General features: G+C 36.4%; 1 protein-coding gene across 5 annotated transcripts in view; it reads right to left on the reverse strand.

The window, feature by feature from the left end:
- Nucleotides 1-1,661: 1,661 nt before the first annotated feature.
- Nucleotides 1,662-18,817, reverse strand: part of HACE1 (HECT domain and ankyrin repeat containing E3 ubiquitin protein ligase 1) — a gene marked incomplete at both ends in the record, with an annotated part of 91,976 nt that continues 74,820 nt past the window's right edge. For all 5 annotated transcript variants that reach the window (XM_080700201.1, XM_080700200.1, XM_080700199.1 and 2 more), the window contains 6 exons: nt 1,662-1,764; nt 2,235-2,348; nt 4,543-4,613; nt 4,890-4,988; nt 8,460-8,591; nt 18,595-18,791. In XM_080700201.1, coding sequence (XP_080556327.1) covers nt 1,662-1,764; nt 2,235-2,348; nt 4,543-4,613; nt 4,890-4,988; nt 8,460-8,591; nt 18,595-18,791 — 716 coding nt within the window. The remainder of the gene's footprint in view (nt 1,765-2,234; nt 2,349-4,542; nt 4,614-4,889; nt 4,989-8,459; nt 8,592-18,594; nt 18,792-18,817) is intronic.

The following is an 18,817-nucleotide window of genomic DNA, read 5'->3' on the forward strand; positions in this document are numbered from 1 at the left end:
ATTTGTTATAATTTTTGCTTTTTAGCAAGGTAATGACCTCTTTTATTATTAATTCTTTAAAAATTAAAACAAGTGTGGTGGCACACACTTGGAATCCCAGCATTCAGGAGGCTGAGACAGGAGGATCATGGTTAGAGGATAGCCTCAGCTACATAGTGAGGCCCTTTGCTACTCAGTGAGATGCTGTTTCAAAATAAAAAGTAAAAAAATAGGGCTGGGGGGTGTAGCTCCAAGGTAGAATGCCCCTGGGTTCCATCCCCAGTACCACACACACACACACACAAAATAAATAAAACAATATTAATTTCAGGTATTGTAAATAAGGCACCTGAATCTCAATTTTAGAGATCATAATTTTAAAGAATTCCTAATTTTTCATATAATCTATTGAGACATCTTTTAATATTAAAAAAAAGACAGAACCCAACACAATATAATAAAGAAACCTTTTTTATATTGTTTTGAGTCCTGTTTTGTTACTTTCAATGTGTATGTCTCTTGACAAGGTATCACTGGACAAATACACTGGCTGATCATATGAGAAAATCAGCACATGTAGTGCCAGGAGAAGTCCATCAACAGTAATGCTACTAGATCTACTGTTAATTTCTAGCAGCAACGTCCTTAACATTACAAATGCCTCCACTAGCATTTCTGTATCTGTGTGTTCCTACCTATTAAATACATGCCATAACTATTCGTCACACTGTAACAACTCCAGTATATCCTCTCCAAATTAATAAACTTATTAGTCCATCCAAAAATTCAAAAACCTAATGCTCTGTATTAGGAACACAATACTTGAACATATCATTGTAATAAAAAAATTAAAAATAAAACATTATATATTTAAATTATAATCTACACATCAGGTTTACTTCTTCAAATATATCATCAGAGCTCACAAATAAATGTAAAAAATATGATACAATATTCTATTTTAACTTTACCTTCATTATAAATTAAGGCATCAGAAAAACTTTAGAGATAATATATACATATGAAAACTGACCACTGAAAGATGCAAATAATTCATTTAATATAGTGTAAGCGTTAATATATAAATTAAATGTCATTTCATCAGCTGTTAGTCACATCAGTCTAAATTTTACATTATTTATTAAAATACTAAAAAGCTAAAAAAATCACTGCAATATAGATACAATATGGGAAAATACATATTTGTGGCTTTATACACAATCTAAATTAATCCATCCTGGAGAATAGTTTTCCAAATATAAATGGCACTTTACATGCAATAGAACATACCAGCTGGATGTCCTCATATAATTTAATATATAAGAAAATAAAGAGAAAGTACCCTTTTAACATGACCATTACATAATAGAAGTAGAAAGTAGAATAAGAGTCTGCCTTAACACAATCTTAGATAAGATTAAAGAAACAGGAAAAAGAACAGTTTCTGTTACTTAAAGATTCTTTAAAATGAAGTCAACTGTGATTTTATATTTTCTAATTGTATCACAAACAGAGAAAACATAAAAGGAAAAAGAGAGAAACAGAAAACCTGATCCTTTATGAATTTTAAACATCAGCCTGCCTATGGGTTGCATTTAGGCTGTTCTGCTGTTGACAGTTTCCTAAATTACTTCTGCCACTCTGAAGGTGCATCAGTAGTCAAATGAGTCTTCCAGACTTTACTATGCCATTGTGTAACCATAGCTGCCACAATGTAGCGCCACAAGAAGTCTGTCCTTCAGTATTTCTTTACTTGGGTATTCAGGTAGCTTGAGCATGTTGATGCTTTAAAAGAAAAATACAACACCATTAAACAGAAAATCTATGAAATTCTGATTGTTTTATCTAGCAGGGAAAACACTACTCATAACATAAAACCACTCTCAAATTTGCATTCAAATTGGAAAACCCTGAAGTAGTATTTAAAAAGAAGAAAAAAGCTGCTGCACTGCAGTTTCTTTCAGCATGCAAATGTAGCAGAATAATTACCTTTCAGCTTAAAATAAGTGACATAACAATCTAGTTCAAAGTAAGGTGTAACTCTGTTATACTTATGAGAGTGGAACTTCAGTGAAACTTGGACAATATTCAATTAAATTTTACATAGTTAGGGTTTCCCCAAATATTTTCCCTAACAATGATTGCAAAATTCTGAATAGAGATCATAGTTGAGGTTTTCCTTTTAACACAGCAATACAGTGCTTAAAAGTAACCGAGACAATTCACAAGCATTTAAACAAACTCATTAAACTTACCATGTACTTGAAGTTGGTAAAAGATTTGGGGTATATGGCACAGCAGCAATTGTAAAGTTTTGCAGTCCACTTCCACCCATGATATTAGCAAACCCACCATGCGGAACCCTGGAACTAAGGGTTTGAATCATAAGTTGCAATCATGAAAGGAAAATGTCTTTGTTTGACAGATAAATTTACAGTTCTAAGTTAGGTAAAAATACACTCAGCTCTAGAACAATGACTAGAATACATTTTTGAGTCTGCAGATCTCCAGCTCATTCCTATAGGTTGCCTTATGGCCAGTTACTCAAACTTTCATGAAGATACCCTTCCACAGGTCCATTAGCTGTGCTATACGTTAAAATAGCCACAGCACAAATCTCTATATGACATATTTATATCTGTATCCTTGGGGTTAGTAAAATGTCTTGCATGTAGTAGCCATTAATTATTTGCTAAATAAATGAATGTTTGTTTGATTGCTTCAAGCAAAAAAGGCTCTTACATGTTGCAATCCAAATGGTTTCCCTCTTGGTGAAAAAAACATATGGCCCAAAGCTATTTTTGTTCTGTTTCTCTAACAGTGGAAAAGCTAGAAAATTTTTTACGTTTCTCTTTTCAGACATTCAGAATGTAGTATTTTTTAAATTTCATTAAGAATAAGAAAACCACAGGATTCACAAAATTTGATGCATACTACATCACTAGAAATTTTTATCTTGGGTACATAGTGGTAGAGGATATAATTACAACTTTTCAAGTACTATATATTTGAAATTAGTATTTCAAATTCATCTGTGTATGTATCAGGATTAAAATGATTCTGGGAAAATCTTTTGTTGCTTTTTAAATGAGATACCATAGGCTCAGGAGGTAGCTCAGTGGCAGAGTACTTGCGTAGCAGGAGCAAAGTCCTGGGTTTCATCCCCTAGCACTACAAATTAAGTAAATGAAACAATAATAATAATGATAATACTAAGTAAAATGCTATATTTGTTTTTGGATAAATTAGAATGATAACAAAGAAAAAGAAATATTTATCACATAAGTACTAAATGTATACTTAAAGAAAGAAGTATGACTAGAATTGAAAGTGCTTTCTAACATACAATTAATACAAAACATAATTCAGTCTGCTTAAGAAAACTGAACTTCAAGCCAGGCGTGGTGGTACACACTTGTAATATCAGTACTTGGGAGGCTGAGACAGGAGGATCTGGGATTGCAGTCAGCCTCAGCAACTTAGTGAGCTGGTGTTTCAAAATAAAGAGTAAAAAATAGGGCTGGAGGTGTAGCCCGGAGGTACAATGCCCCTAGGTTCCATCCCAAGTACTGAAAAAAGAAAAGTTGAACTTCAAATAGCCAAAACAATCTTGAAAAAGGACAAAGGTTAGAAGTTCATATATCCTAGTTTCAAATGTATTACACAAGTTTAGAAATCAACACAGTGTAGTGCAGGCATAACAAAAGACATAGAAAACCAATGAATGGGCACAGAGCCCCCAAATAACGCCTCATATACACACTCAAGTCAATTTTAACAAAAATGTCAAAAACATCTGATGAGAAAAGAGCAAAAATGTGTTGGAAGAACTGGATACGAAAGAAAGAGAGGGAAGTAGATGGGCCCCATACTAATATAATCACTTGACTTTATGCTAAGGTTGTGATTCATTAGGCTATATGCATGTACAATAAAAATGAAATTATCTTTGGCTGTGCACTATGACACGTGATTATAGTGTAATATTATAACAAATAAAAAGGACATTCTGTCATCCCTCAATATCCAGGATACTTCCCCATAGCAAAACCTGTGGCTGCTCATGTCTTTCATTTAAAATGACACACTATTTGCATATATTCTATACAAGTTAAAAGACAAATGAAAAACTGGTAAACATGTTTTTTCAGAATGTACTAAAATATAGAGAACACTTAAAACCAAATTTTTAGCCAGGCATGGTAGTGCAGGCCTGTAATTCTAGCTACTGGGAAGGAAGGCAGGAGGATGGCAAGGCCAAAGCTAGCCGAGGCAACTTAGCAAAACCCTGTCTCAAATATTTTTTAAAAGGCTCAGAGGAAGCCACTCAAGAGGCCATGAGTTCAATCCCCAGTACCAAAATAATGGGCAAAAAATTAAAAAGCATTTACACTACTACAAAGAAACTATACACCTGATAAGAAATTTGACACCTTGTATTGATAAAAAAAATAACACTAAATCTTATCATTCCCCGCTGATATCAGTATTTCTGTGGTTGTTTTCTAAGCCATTAAAAATTAAATCTTTCTGTGTTATCATAAAAAACACTTCACTTCTTACCTGCCAGTAACAAACTGCAGTAGCAGAACTCTCTCTTCTTGAGTAATGTCTTCCACAACTTCCCAGAACCACTAACAAAAAAAAAAAACCTTAATTCAAATTTCAGAGTAAATGTATACTTATTAATAACAGAGAAATATGCAAAATTCATAAAACATTTTATTCGATGAAACTCATTTATCAAAGATGATTTCATACAAAGCTTCCATATGAAATATTCCCACAAGAAAAATTTAGAGGAAAACTTTACTTTGTTAATTAATGTAGGTTTTCATCCGATAATGCTAAAAAGTTTACAAAATTAAATGGCAAATTTAACTTCATTCTAAGCTCTAGAGAGACCTTACCTGAATAACAGGATCTTCTCTTTCATAGCCACTTGTGTATTCTGTGTTTTTTATCCAATCACTCACATCAATTTCTGGCATGCCAGAAAGCAGCAGCTCCTTTGGGGAAGGAGAAAAATATTTCATTAATCTTCTTTGGAAAAGAAACTTATTACATTTAAATAGTAAATTTGCCTTAATTACAAACTAATCCCATATAAAACTAATTTATTTTTGTGACAGTTTCTGCATGTCATCAATAACAAGTACTCCATGGACGAGAATCCTTGATACAGTAGATTCAAATATTGTGGGATATAGAAATGTCTCCACATTGGTACAATTTAATTAAAAATGTAAAAAGAAATAGTAGCCTATATGTTCATACATAAACATAGGCAACAACAGTTTTATGTGCAATAATAATATAAACATTACCTTTGGCTAACTTTATGATTTTCTTTACAACTATGTTAAATTCTATCAGGAGATGTATTTTCAACATAAATGTGACAATAAGGACCAGAATAAATACTGGATTAAACAAAAGAGAAAATTCAGCAAGAATTCTTTATCCTTGGGGAAAGGGAGGTAATAGTTTTGCTTTGTTTTTAAGGATTTAGTCTCTTAGAAACTCTATCCTCTTTTTTCTTTTTTTGGTGGTACTGGGTTCCTGGAAACCCTTCTACCTCCGGGCTACACTCCCAGACACCTAGTTTTTTATATTTTATTTGGAAAGAGGCTCTTAAGCCAAAGTGGCTGGCTTCAAACCTGCATGATCCTCCTGTATCCGCCTCCCAAGCACAGGGATTACAAGCGTGCGCCACCACGCCCGATAATTCTTATCTTTAAAGTCTACTTTCCTCAAAGTAATATAAAGATGTAATATTTCATAAGGACTTGGGTGTGTGTGTGTGTACATGGGAGGAAACGTAGTGATTTATGCGTTCTAGGCAAATACTTGTCCTACCACTGAGCTACAACTCCAGCCCTCCTAATATCTCCTGTTTTTTTTTTTTTCAGGAAGATCAAACAAATATACACAAAATCTCAATGATATAACTAAAAGTGAAGCTAAGAATGATAAAGTATTTGCCATTATGTTTTCCAAGGAATAAGAGAACATGTAAAGAGCTTGTCTACATCTCTAACAACCATGTTTCACAGCCGGGGACATTTGCACAGGGAGATAAGGCGGTGGCTGCCTCTACACACTTACACAGCAATCCAGAGCAGCATAGTTTGTCATAGCTGGGACACAACTACAGCAACTACTATTTAACATATGCCTACGTAATGAATGCCTAGAAATTCAACCATCTATAATGCATGGTTAGAAATACATTTGGCTTAATTTCAAATATAATACATATCCATTAATATAACTCATATAAGCAAAAACTATTCTGCTGCAAGGGATCCAAGACCAAACATTTTAGAACTACTCATAGGGTGTGTTTTATTCTTCTTTGCCACAGTATTATAAAGTACTCTTACTGGATGCAGATGTTCTAGTCGGTCTCCACTGACCACCCCCAAATACATTCTTCCCCTTTGGGTGCACTATAGACTGGTTTCCTCATTTGCTAGCTTCAGACTGACATGCCACAGGGAGATCTGGAGGGCACTCTCTCCCTGCTCCCTCCCTGCTTCAGAACAACTCAGCAGGAGTCTGTCCCCAAAACTACAGCTACCACTGGGGTCCTCTCCTTGGCAACTCTGGCTCTGACAAGGCTTTTCATACTAGTTCTCCCATCTCTGTCTTCAGTTCTTCATGATAAAGGCTTCCTACCTTTTCTAATCTCTAAATGCCTCCAGAGAACTTATTCTTTATAAACATCCCTGTGATAGGCCCTTTGTTAAAAGTTTCCTAATTTGAACCAGTTGGGGAATTCTGCTCACTGGGAGGACCCTGATACATATCTGCCAAAATGGATTGAGGATGAATTTTATGTGTTTTTTACTATTCATAAGTTTAATCCTTTTCCCTTCTAGGCTGAAGATAAGCTTTCAATAATTTTAAATATGCTTTGTTAATAATTATGAATAAAACAACAGACTATATTCTCAAGAAAATTGAAGGGTTTTGTGAATATTATATCATTTGTTATGATTTCCTATGAAGGAGAAGGAAAATCCTTATTATTCTACTTAACAACTGGGAAGAAAGTTATTAAATTGACCAACAAATATGTACATGGGAATTTCACAATAAAAAGTACATATAACAAAAACACTGTAAGTCCTAAGTAATAATGACAAAAATGAAAAAGAAAATACCAAATACTAGCTGAGAATATAGAATACCCACACGCCTCACGTGCATTGAGGAGAGTCTAAAATTGACACCTAACTCTGGAAACTATTTGCTGACATCTACGAAAGTGGAAGTCATACACACCCTATATCCCAGTAATTCACTGCAAGATGCACATATCTACTACAAAATGTGTGTGTGTGTGTGTGTGTGTGTGTGTGTGTATGTTCTCAAGACAAACATTAAAATGTTTATAGTAGCATTCTTTCCGATAACCTGGAACTAATAAGAACCCACTAAGTGTTCATCAAGAGTAGAGTAGAAAGGAGCTGGGCGTGGTGGCGCATGCTTATAATCCCAGCATTTGGGAGGCTGAGACAGGAGGATTGTGCTTTGTGGACAGCCTCAGCTATTTAGTGAGGGCCTTTGAATCGCAGTGAGACCCTATTTCAAAATAAAGAATAAGAAATGGATCTGGGAGCGTAGCTTGGAGGTAGAATGCCCTTGGGTTCCATCCCCAGTACTGCAAAAAAATAAAATAAAATAAAATAAAATAAAATAAAATAAAAAGGACATGGAAGTGTGGTGGTGCATGCTTGTAACCCCAGTACTTGGGAGGCTGAGACAGGAGGATTACAGGTTCTCAGCCAATGCCTCAGCTACTTTAGTGAGGCCCTCTGCAACCTAGTGAGACCCTGCTTCAAAATAAAAGAAATAAAATAGGGCTGGTGGTGTAGCTTGCAGGTAGAATGTCCCAGGTTTCAATCCCTAGTACCACACACACAAACAAAAAGGATAGAAAAGACAAAAGGAAACTGAGATAATGAAATACTACACAGCAATGAAAAAGAACTACTACTACTACTACTACTACTACTACTACTACTACATACGACAATATGTATGATTTTCACAAACAAAAAGCTGAGCTCTTCCCACTGACGTACATTTTTAAATAGGTAAAACTTGTATGATTTCAGAAGTGAAGACAGTGAATACAACTCAGAGAGGGCAGTGACTGGAAGGGGTATGGGAACATCTGAGGTGTTTAATCTGGATACTGACTTCACAAGTGTGTTCAGATTGTTTAAACTCACCATGCTTTATCTCTGTGGTACATGTCTTTTTCTGTACATGTAATTCAATTAAAATGCATCTGATATATTAGGTTTCAAATAAGTACAAACACAGATCTCATAACGAATCTCTAAACATGAATACTAACAAAATGCCTCATGGTACCTTATTCCATTCATTACAGTACTCAACATTATTTGTGAATTGTATAAAGAGTTTTGCACTCTTGTGTAATCAAAGAACATGCTTTTCCTTACCAATTCATATTCATCAAAAAGCTGTATGAGTGAAGGTGGAATGAACATATGAAATCCCTGTAAAAAAGCATTGATCTGAGGCTGAATGGCTCTTGTCATTCGAAGTTCAGTAACAAGCTGGACATACTCCGCCTACAAAAAAATAGGTTGTGATTTCTTTTTGAATTTCACATACTTGACACAACTGATGCAATCATTTGATATATTATTATACAATAAATCAATGCAATCATTTCTCATTTAAGAGGTAAAGTTTTAGAATTGATTTGGCACCAATATTCATACCTCTCAGCAAACGAGTAAAGTACCATTCTCTAAGTTGTTTAGGTCCAAACCCCAGCAATCAGTTGCCCTTGACCTCTCTTACACCCTATGGCAGTGAGATCTGCCTCTAAGAAACAGTCTCAATCTGATCCTGTCTTCCTGCCTCCACGTCCAGCATGCTGGTCCAAGGCATCACCAACTCTCAACGGGATTACTACTGAGACATCTGTTTCCATCTGTGCCTCTCTACTGCTTCTCTCTCCCACAGTCAGGGTGGTTTTTAAGAATACTAATGCATAACTCAGATCACTTAACTTTCCTGCTCCTCGACTCTTTCCACTGGCCTTCTGGCTCTTCACCAAACACACACTCATTCAGGCCTGCATGTCTTTACACTTCTAGGACTTTGACTGGGGTTCTCAATAGAATGTAATCTCTCTGCAGGCAGGGGCTTTGTGTTACCAGTATATAACCCCAGCTCCTAAGGTGTGGCTGCCCCTCTCTAAGTTTTCAACAAGCGTGACACAAATGAATGCATACATTAATGAAATTTACTTAACATAAACTTTGAACTTAACAAAATGAATCATTTCAGCATAATTAATTCAATTCTGAGATAAGGTAAGCTATTTTCATACGTTTCGTTTTAAATTACATATCTTCATTAGAAAATAGTGTCATTTAAAATTTAACCAGGAGACTTCCGGGAAGATGGCGACCGAGAAAAGCGGGGCTTAAGAGTCCCGCTAACAACCAATCTCCATTACCACAAAAAGAGCGCCTTTCATAGCCAGAAAACACCATCACCAGAAAAACAAAAAAACCACCAGGCTCCAGAGAGAAAGCGGACTGAGAACAGAGCTCAGGGCCACAGAGGAGACACACGCGCCCGAGGACGCGGCAGCAGCGCCATACTGCCGGCGGCAGCGGCGAACTAAGCGGACGGCTACAGCAAGCCGAGGTGAGCCGATGCGGGACAGCCAGGCGGGATCTTTTGGCGCAGACAGCATTTAAAGCTCCCAGTGGCTGAGCTCAGCACACGCTGCAGGGATTCAGAGTGGAAATCAAAACCAGAGAAGAAAAAATACGCCAGCCTCATGGCCGAGGGCGTGGCAGAGGCGCCATATTGCCACCGGTGGCGGCAGCAGCAGTGAATTCACCGAGTCCAGTACAGCTACATCTACGTACTCAAGAACAGTGAGTCAAATTGCGGGCCACAGAGGAGAAATCCCAGTATTGTGCCTCCTGGGACTTGACCCAGTGAGGGAGTGGTGGTGGCAGAGATATCACACCATAGGAGAACGTGCAACCTGGCACCCCCCATAGTTTAAAGCAGCCTCTATCGACTCCCTGGGTCGGAGACTCTGTGATACAACCCAGTAAAGGAGTAGTAGGGTCTGAGATAATACAGACTCGAGATCCAGAGCACCTTAAGTGAAGCCATAGTGACCCAAGGGAAGAACCCAGAGAAGGCACAAACCTCCGAAATCATGGGAAAGAGGAATAACACTGAAGTAATGAATGTGCACAACCCCACAACATCAGAACCTGATAAAACAGAAAATCAGAGATTTCTAGAAGATCAAATCAGGAAAATAACTGTAGAAATAATAGAGGTGCTTCGAAAAGAACTCAGAGAGAGCCAAAAAGAGATAAAGGATGCAATTAATGAAGTAAAGGCCTCAATTCAAAGCACAAACAACCGATTAGACCACATGGAGAACAGAATCTCGCTCTTAGAAGATGAGCAATCCAAAAATGAATGCATAGTTTCTAATCTAGAAAAAGATATCCAACAGCAGGAATCTGACATTGAAGAAATATGGGCCCATCTTAAGAGAGCTAACCTAAGAATAATTGGAATAGAGGAGGGAAAAGAAAGTGATACCAAAGGGATCAACAATCTCTTCAAGGAAGTAATAGCAGAAAATTTTCCAAATATAGAGCAAGAGGTTGATACACAGATCCAGGAAACTTATAGAACTCCCTTTAGACAGGATCGGAGAAGAGGATCCCCACGCCATATAATTGTCAAAATGACCAATGTGGAAGCCAAGCAGAGAATCTTAAAGGCAACAAAAACAAAGGGCCAAGTGACATTCAGAGGCAAACCAATTAGAATCACTCCAGACTTCCCAAACCAAGTCATGAGAGCCAGAAGGGCTTGGAGTAACATATTCCAAACTCTGAAAGAAAACAACTTCCAGCCAAAAATTTCCTATCCAGCAAAACTTTCTATCAAATTAGATGGAGAAATAAGAAGCTTCCATGACAAACAGAAACTGAAGGAATTTATGTCTTCAAAACCAGCGCTAGAGAAAATACTCAAAGAGATTAACTACAAAGAAGAAATAGGTAACACTCACCAGAACCAGAGAAACAAGAGTTTCCATCCAACAGACAACTAAGATTGGTTATCTGTGGAGATTCATTATTTATGTTAGTCTTTTACCTATCTCTAAATTGTATTGTTTGCCTTTATTGTTGTTAATTTTTAGGATTTCTAGTTGGAATATTAATATACCTTCAGATATAGCATTTGGAAATATTTTATCCAATTCTATTAGTAACTTTTAACTCTGTTTACATTGTCTTTGGATATACAATATTTTCTTTTTTTTTTTTTTTAGGGAGTTTGTATATTCTTCTGTTGTCTGTGCCATTGAAATCATATCCAAGAAATCACTGCCAATTTCAATGTTGTGAGGTTTTATGACCCAGATTTTCTCCTAAAAGTTTATAGTCTTAAGATTTATATTTAGGTCTTTTATCTAGTTTGAGTTAATACTTGTATGTGGGATTAGGTAAGGGTCCAATTTTATTCTTTTCCATGTAATTATTATTTTTCAACAATATTTAGTTAAAAGATTATTATTTCCACCACCAAATCTTCGTGGAAACCTTGTCAAAAATAACTTGACAATATAGGGAAGAATTTAGCTCTAGGCTTGTATTTAACTCCAATGGTCTATATATCTGCCTTTAGAACAGTACTACACTGTTTCAATTATTGTAGCTTTATATGGTTTGAAATCAGAAAATATACATCTTCTAGCTTTGTTTTTGCTTCGAGATTGTTTTGGGTATCTAGAGTCCATATTCCATATCAGGATAGATTTTTTTCTGAAAAATAAATATATGATAGTTTCACCTAAAAAAAAGAAAAAAATATTCTCTGGTAAGAAAGAAAGCAAAAAGAAATATTGAAATGTTATCTTTAAGTCATCAAAAGCTTGGTATCAGACAAATGAAACTGTTATGTGAGATTATCATTTTTAATTTTGGATAAATTGCTATAATACTAGATGTCAACCACTAAGCCAAGCATGGGAGGGAGGGATGGGGAGAGAATGGGGTGGGGATCGGGTGGGGGCTGAATGGGCGATGTGTGCATGTATGTCTACAAAAGTTTGTATCCCACTATGATGTATGAATACAGTGCACCAATAAAATAAAATTAAAAAAAAAAAAAAAAAAAAAAAAAAATAAAATTTAACCAGTAATAAATATAAATGTATTTTGGCGAAGACCAGAATGAATTATCATATGTGTGTGTGTGTGTGTGTGTGTGTGTGTGTGTGTGTGCATGTGTGTATAAACTCTATCAGATGCTATCATTTACATATTGTTAAAAATTACTTCTATGCCAGGTATGGTAGTATGTGCCTGTAATCCTAGCACTTGGGATTACATACAACTATTGGAACGAATTCTCTTTACCTCTTAAAGACGACAGTGTAATGGGGGATTCCTCACAGCTCTCCCCAACTCTATGTGGCTCCCTCTGCAATCCCATGCAAGGAAAGCGGCCTTCTCTGTTTTCCATCTCCTCCCATCTCCAAATCACTTCCCACCTCCCAGAGGTTCTTCTCCACCATAAAGAAATTAACTAGTTACATTCATGTAGTTTATAGAGTAGAAGACAGAAGTATACCCCAAACAATCAAACAAAAACATACACTAAATTTCCAGGGTCCAACTCAGGAAATAATAGCATACTTGCAAGTGGTGAGAACAGTGATTTCAACACTTGCCCATGATTATCTTTTAGTTTATGTGTGCTCTGTTTACTGGATGTATTAAATGTTTCCACCCCATTCATTCATATATTGCTACATGAGACGCCATGCCTCCTGAATAAGAATGACTTTTTCCCAAGAGGTTTTGTTTTATAATTTTAAAATACTATTGAATACTCATTGTTCAAGATGCTAAAAAACAAGAATAAGACCTGAGAGCTGCTCAAGTAAACTTTACCTATATTAATTGCATTCCGTATCACAATGGTACACATTCTCTTTATATCAATTCCTATTATCTCCTCATAAATTATTTTTCCATTTAATTTTTACACATATACTAATGTGTTTTCCTCACACTTTTTCTTCTATTCTAATATTAATTATTTTCCACAAAATTCCCATTACCTATGAAGGCTCCAAAGTGATCTGCATAAATATACCAAGTATTGTGTATGTTTTAAGAAAACAGTATAAGTGCATATATGATAACCAATCCACAAAACACTGGTATGAAGGGCTAGCTGCACAAATAAACAATAAATATTCAAGTCTAAAATCTCACTTTGCTCGAAGTATGAAAAAAAACTCCTATGTTCTCACTCGAAAAAACTGGTATTTGAGGTAATAGATAAATTAATTGACTTGACTTAATCTATTGTATCCGTAAGTTAAAACATTTTGTATCTCATAAAATTAATACAAATAGAAGTTTTCAATTTATAATTAAAAACAAAAATATAAAAAAAAAACTAAAACAAGATGGAGGTAGATCTTTTTATTCGGCGACACCAAATCCTAGAAAGTCATATCTGTTCCTACTTGAGTTTTACTAATAATAATTTTTTCAGGGCTTCTGTAAAAACATGAGATTTTACAGAAATAAACTGTAGAATTTACTGTATTAAAAAATATGTTAGCTGAGCATGGTGGCTCATGCTTGATCCTAGCATTTGGGAGGCTAAGACAAGAGAATCACAGTTCATGGACAGCTTCAGCTACGTAGTGAGACCCTTTGCAACTTGCTGAGACCCTGTTTCAAAATAAAGAATAAAAAATAGGGCTGAGAATGTAGCTCAGAAGTAGAATGCCTCTGGGTTCCATCTCTGGTAAAAGAATATGGAAAAGAATATGCTAAATAATATGTTAATATGTAGATGTCAGATGTTTTTAAGATTAAGACTATTTCCACACTGAATGAAAAGTAATAACTAAGTCAAAATGCTCTTATAATAAATGAGAAAATAACAAAGCACATAGACGAAATGTGTGAAACATATTTTGTCACTACAGAACAGAACTAAGAGGTAATGAGGTAAATGGTAGAACCAGAGCAACACTACCAGCCATCTGGGGACCATATGCACAAGTGGTGGTCACCCTTTAGTCCTTCCTCTTTCTCATCTTCCCAAATAATTAATTACCAAATTCTATAAGTTCTACATCCTCAAAAGCTTAAAAGCTAAGCCCCATTCTCCATCCTTAATGCTATTGCCGTGCAAAATTCCTGGTGCATGCTCCTCTACACCAGTGTCACAGCCTCCTGTGAGTTGCCCTAACTCAAATATTGCTCCACAATCATTCCTTCAGCCTTCAGAATAACTTCCAAATTCCTCACTGTGGGTGCAGAATCTTCCAGAATTCGGCCCTTGACCACCTCCCTCCATCCCATCTTTTCCCACTCACTCACTATGCAATCTAAGGCAAGCTCCACTCTGATCCACTTGTGGATCCTCAAATATGATGTGCTCTGTGTCATCTCTGTCCCTTCCTGTAAGCTCAGAATATTTCCTCCTCCCTCCCTTAGTCCTACATGACCACTTCATACTTCTCTATAATTCTAAGCTTTCATGTTGCCTTCATTCCCTGAGATCCTGCCCCATCCCTTGCCCACGGCTCCACAGCACGGATTTTACAGTTGGTTAATCCTGTAGCAGTCATAGAATTTATAATATGACTAATGAAAGAAAAAAGGTTTTAGTCTTGTTTAATCATAAGCAACAGAACTGAAATTGAACATCAAGTTTTCTAACTCTAAGTGTCCTTCATAGTAAACCAAAATATAAAACATAGGTATTATATATTAAAGTCACATTATGATTTTCAATAGTAAAATTTTTTAAATGCCAAAATTTTATAATATATACAAAGGAGATATAATAAATAAAAAGAATCGGACTTCCGGGAAGATGGCGACCAAGAAAAGCGGGGCTTAAGAGTCCCGCTAACAACCAATCTCCATTACCACAAAAAGAGCGCCTTTCATAGCCAGAAAACACCATCACCAGAAAAACAAAAAAAACCACCAGGCTCCAGAGAGAAAGCGGACTGAGAACAGAGCTCAGGGCCACAGAGGAGACACACAAGCCCGAGGACGCGGCAGCAGCGCCATACTGCCGGCGGCAGCGGCGAACTCAACAGACGGCTACAGCAAGCCAGGTGAGCCACTGCGGAACAGCCAGGCGGGATCTTTCGGCGCAGACAGCATTTAAAGCTCCCAGTGGCTGAGCTCAGCACACGCTGCAGGGATTCAGAGTGGAAATCAAAACCAGAGAAGAAAAAATACGCCAGCCTCATGGCCGAGGGCGTGGCAGAGGCGCCATATTGCCACCGGCGGCGGCAGCAGCAGTGAATTCACCGAGTCCAGTACAGCTACATCTGCGTACTCAAGAACAGTGAGTCAAATTGCGGGCCACAGAGGAGAAATCGCAGTATTGGGCCTCCTGGGACTTGACCCAGTGAGGGAGTGGTGGTGGCAGAGATATCACACCATAGGAGAACGTGCAACCTGGCACCCCCCATAGTTTAAAGCAGCCTCTATCGACTCCCTGGGTCGGAGACTCTGTGATACAACCCAGTAAAGGAGTAGTGGGGTCTGAGATAATACAGACTCGAGATCCAGAGCACCTTAAGTGAAGCCATAGTGACCCAAGGGAAGAACCCAGAGAAGGCACAAACCTCCGAAATCATGGGAAAGAGGAATAACACTGGAGTAATGAATGTGCACAACCCCACAACATCAGAACCTGATAAAACAGAAAATCAGAGATTTCTAGAAGATCAAATCAGGAAAATAACTGTAGAAATAATAGAGGTGCTTCGAAAAGAACTCAGAGAGAGCCAAAAAGAGATAAAGGATGCAATTAATGAAGTAAAGGCCTCAATTCAAAGCACAAGCAACCGATTAGACCACATGGAGAACAGAATCTCGCTCTTAGAAGATGAGCAATCCAAAAATGAATGCATAGTTTCTAATCTAGAAAAAAATATCCAACAGCAGGAATCTGACATTGAAGAAATATGGGCCCATCTTAAGAGAGCTAACCTAAGAATAATTGGAATAGAGGAGGGAAAAGAAAGTGATACCAAAGGGATCAACAATCTCTTCAAGGAAGTAATAGCAGAAAATTTTCCAAATATAGAGCAAGAGGTTGATACACAGATCCAGGAAACTTATAGAACTCCCTTTAGACAGGATCGGAGAAGAGGATCCCCACGCCATATAATTGTCAAAATGACCAATGTGGAAGCCAAGCAGAGAATCTTAAAGGCAACAAAAACAAAGGGCCAAGTGACATTCAGAGGCAAACCAATTAGAATCACTCCAGACTTCCCAAACCAAGTCATGAGAGCCAGAAGGGCTTGGAGTAACATATTCCAAACTCTGAAAGAAAACAACTTCCAGCCAAAAATTTCCTATCCAGCAAAACTTTCTATCAAATTAGATGGAGAAATAAGAAGCTTCCATGACAAACAGAAACTGAAGGAATTTATGTCTTCAAAACCAGCACTAGAGAAAATACTCAAAGAGATTAACTACAAAGAAGAAATAGGTAACACTCACCAGAACCAGAGAAACAAGAGTTTCCATCCAACAGACAACTAAGATTGGTTATCTGTGGAGATTCATTATTTATGTTAGTCTTTTACCTATCTCTAAGTTGTATTGTTTGCCTTTATTGTTGTTAATTTTTAGGATTTCTAGTTGGAATATTAATATACCTTCAGATATAGCATTTGGAAATATTTTATCCAATTCTATTAGTAACTTTTAACTCTGTTTACATTGTCTTTGGATATACAATATTTTCTTTTATTTTTTAGGGAGTTTGTATATTCTTCTGTTGCCTGTGCCATTGAAATCATATCCAAGAAATCACTGCCAATTTCAATGTTGTGAGGTTTTATGACCCAGATTTTCTCCTAAAAGTTTATAGTCTTAAGATTTATATTTAGGTCTTTTATCTATTTTGAGTTAATACTTGTATATGGGATTAGGTAAAGGTCCAATTTTATTCTTTTCCATGTAATTATTATTTTTCAACAATATTTAGTTAAAAGATTATTATTTCCACCACCAAATGTTCGTGGAAACCTTGTCAAAAATAACTTGACAATATAGGGAAGAATTTAGCTCTAGGCTTGTATTTAACTCCAGTGGTCTATATATCTGCCTTTAGAACAGTACTACACTGTTTCAATTATTGTAGCTTTATATGGTTTGAAATCAGAAAATATATATCTGCTAGCTTTGTTCTTTTTCAAGATCGTTTTGGGTATCTAGAATTCATATTCCATATTAGGATAGATTTTTTTCTGAAAAATAAATATATAAATATATGATAGTTTCACCTAAAAAAACAGAAAAAAATATGCTCTAGTAAGAAAGAAAGCAAAAAGAAATATTGAAATGCTATCTTTAAATCATCAAACACTTGGTATCAGACAGATGAAACTGTTATGTGAGATTATCATTTTTAATTTTGGATAAATTGCTATAATACTAGATGTCAACCACTAAGCCAAGCATGGGAAGGAGGGATGGGGAGAGAATGGGGTGGGGATCGGGTGGGGGCTGACTGGGCGATGTGTGCATGTATGTCTACAAAAGTTTGTATCCCACTATGATGTATGAATACAGTGCACCAATAAAATAAAATTAAAAAAAAAAAAAAAAGAATCAAGTAAGAAAGTTAAAAAAACAAGAGGTCTGATAGATATACTAAAAACCAAAAGCATGTAGAGTTTAAACATTAAAATTCGTTATTTTCTCTATTAGACCTTTTTTTTAGTACTGGAGTTGGAACCCAATGGCTTTTCTACCTCTGGGCTATACTCCCAAATGTATTTTATACTTTATTTGTAAACAGGATCTCACTAACTTGCTGAGAACCTCACTAAGTGGCTGAGGCTGGCTTTGAACCTGTGTGATTCTCCTCTCTCAGCCTCCGAAGCGCTGGGATTACAAGCGTGCACCACCATGCTCAGCTCTATTAGGGCTCTAATACCATGCTGCTAAACAAGAAATAGTAGTTACTGCAAATATCATCTTACTAAGCTTGTATTCCTAATCAAATGCATTTTTCAAAATGCATTTTATAATACCCAATTTATATAATCAAATGAAGAGTATTTTAGACTGCTTAGGAACTGCTTTAGAAATAGCACAAAACTAAGCTGGGCGTGGTGGTGCACGCTTGTAATCCAGCATTTGGGAGGCTGATAAAGGAGATCACAGTTTGCGGACAGCCTCAGCTACTTAGTGAGGCCCTTTACAACTCAGTGAGGCCCTGTTTCAAAATAAAGAATAAAAAATAGGAGTGAGGGAGGGTGTCACTCGAAGGTAGAATCGCCCTGGGTTCCATCCCCAGTACCGTACCGCAAAAAAAGAAACAAAACTGAAATGATCCTTTCTAAACTTTTACATTTAATATATTGTTAATTTAAGTGTTTTTATTGGTTACAAAACTATAACAACATAAGTTTTCGGAGCAAGTGCCAGAATAATTTAGAGTAACTGGCAAACTGTCAGGCCCAAATTACAATGACTAAGGTAAAAATCAAGTACTCACTTTGTTATTTTGTGTCACAAGAATACTTCCACCTCCAGGTTTCAAAGGCACCTCTTCCATTGCTCCAAACACATCAGTCTCAACAGAAAAAGTGAGTTCTAAACCCAGATCACTAATATCATTATCTAAAATCCATTGCAAATTTTTAGCATATTCTGGATCAATAGACGCCACATCTTGGTAATTTACAGGAATACCTAAAAAATGCAAAAACAGCAGTTAC

The sequence above is a fragment of the Muscardinus avellanarius genome (assembly GCF_963383645.1).
Source record: "Muscardinus avellanarius genome assembly, chromosome: 8".
Lineage (NCBI taxonomy): Eukaryota > Metazoa > Chordata > Mammalia > Rodentia > Gliridae > Muscardinus > Muscardinus avellanarius.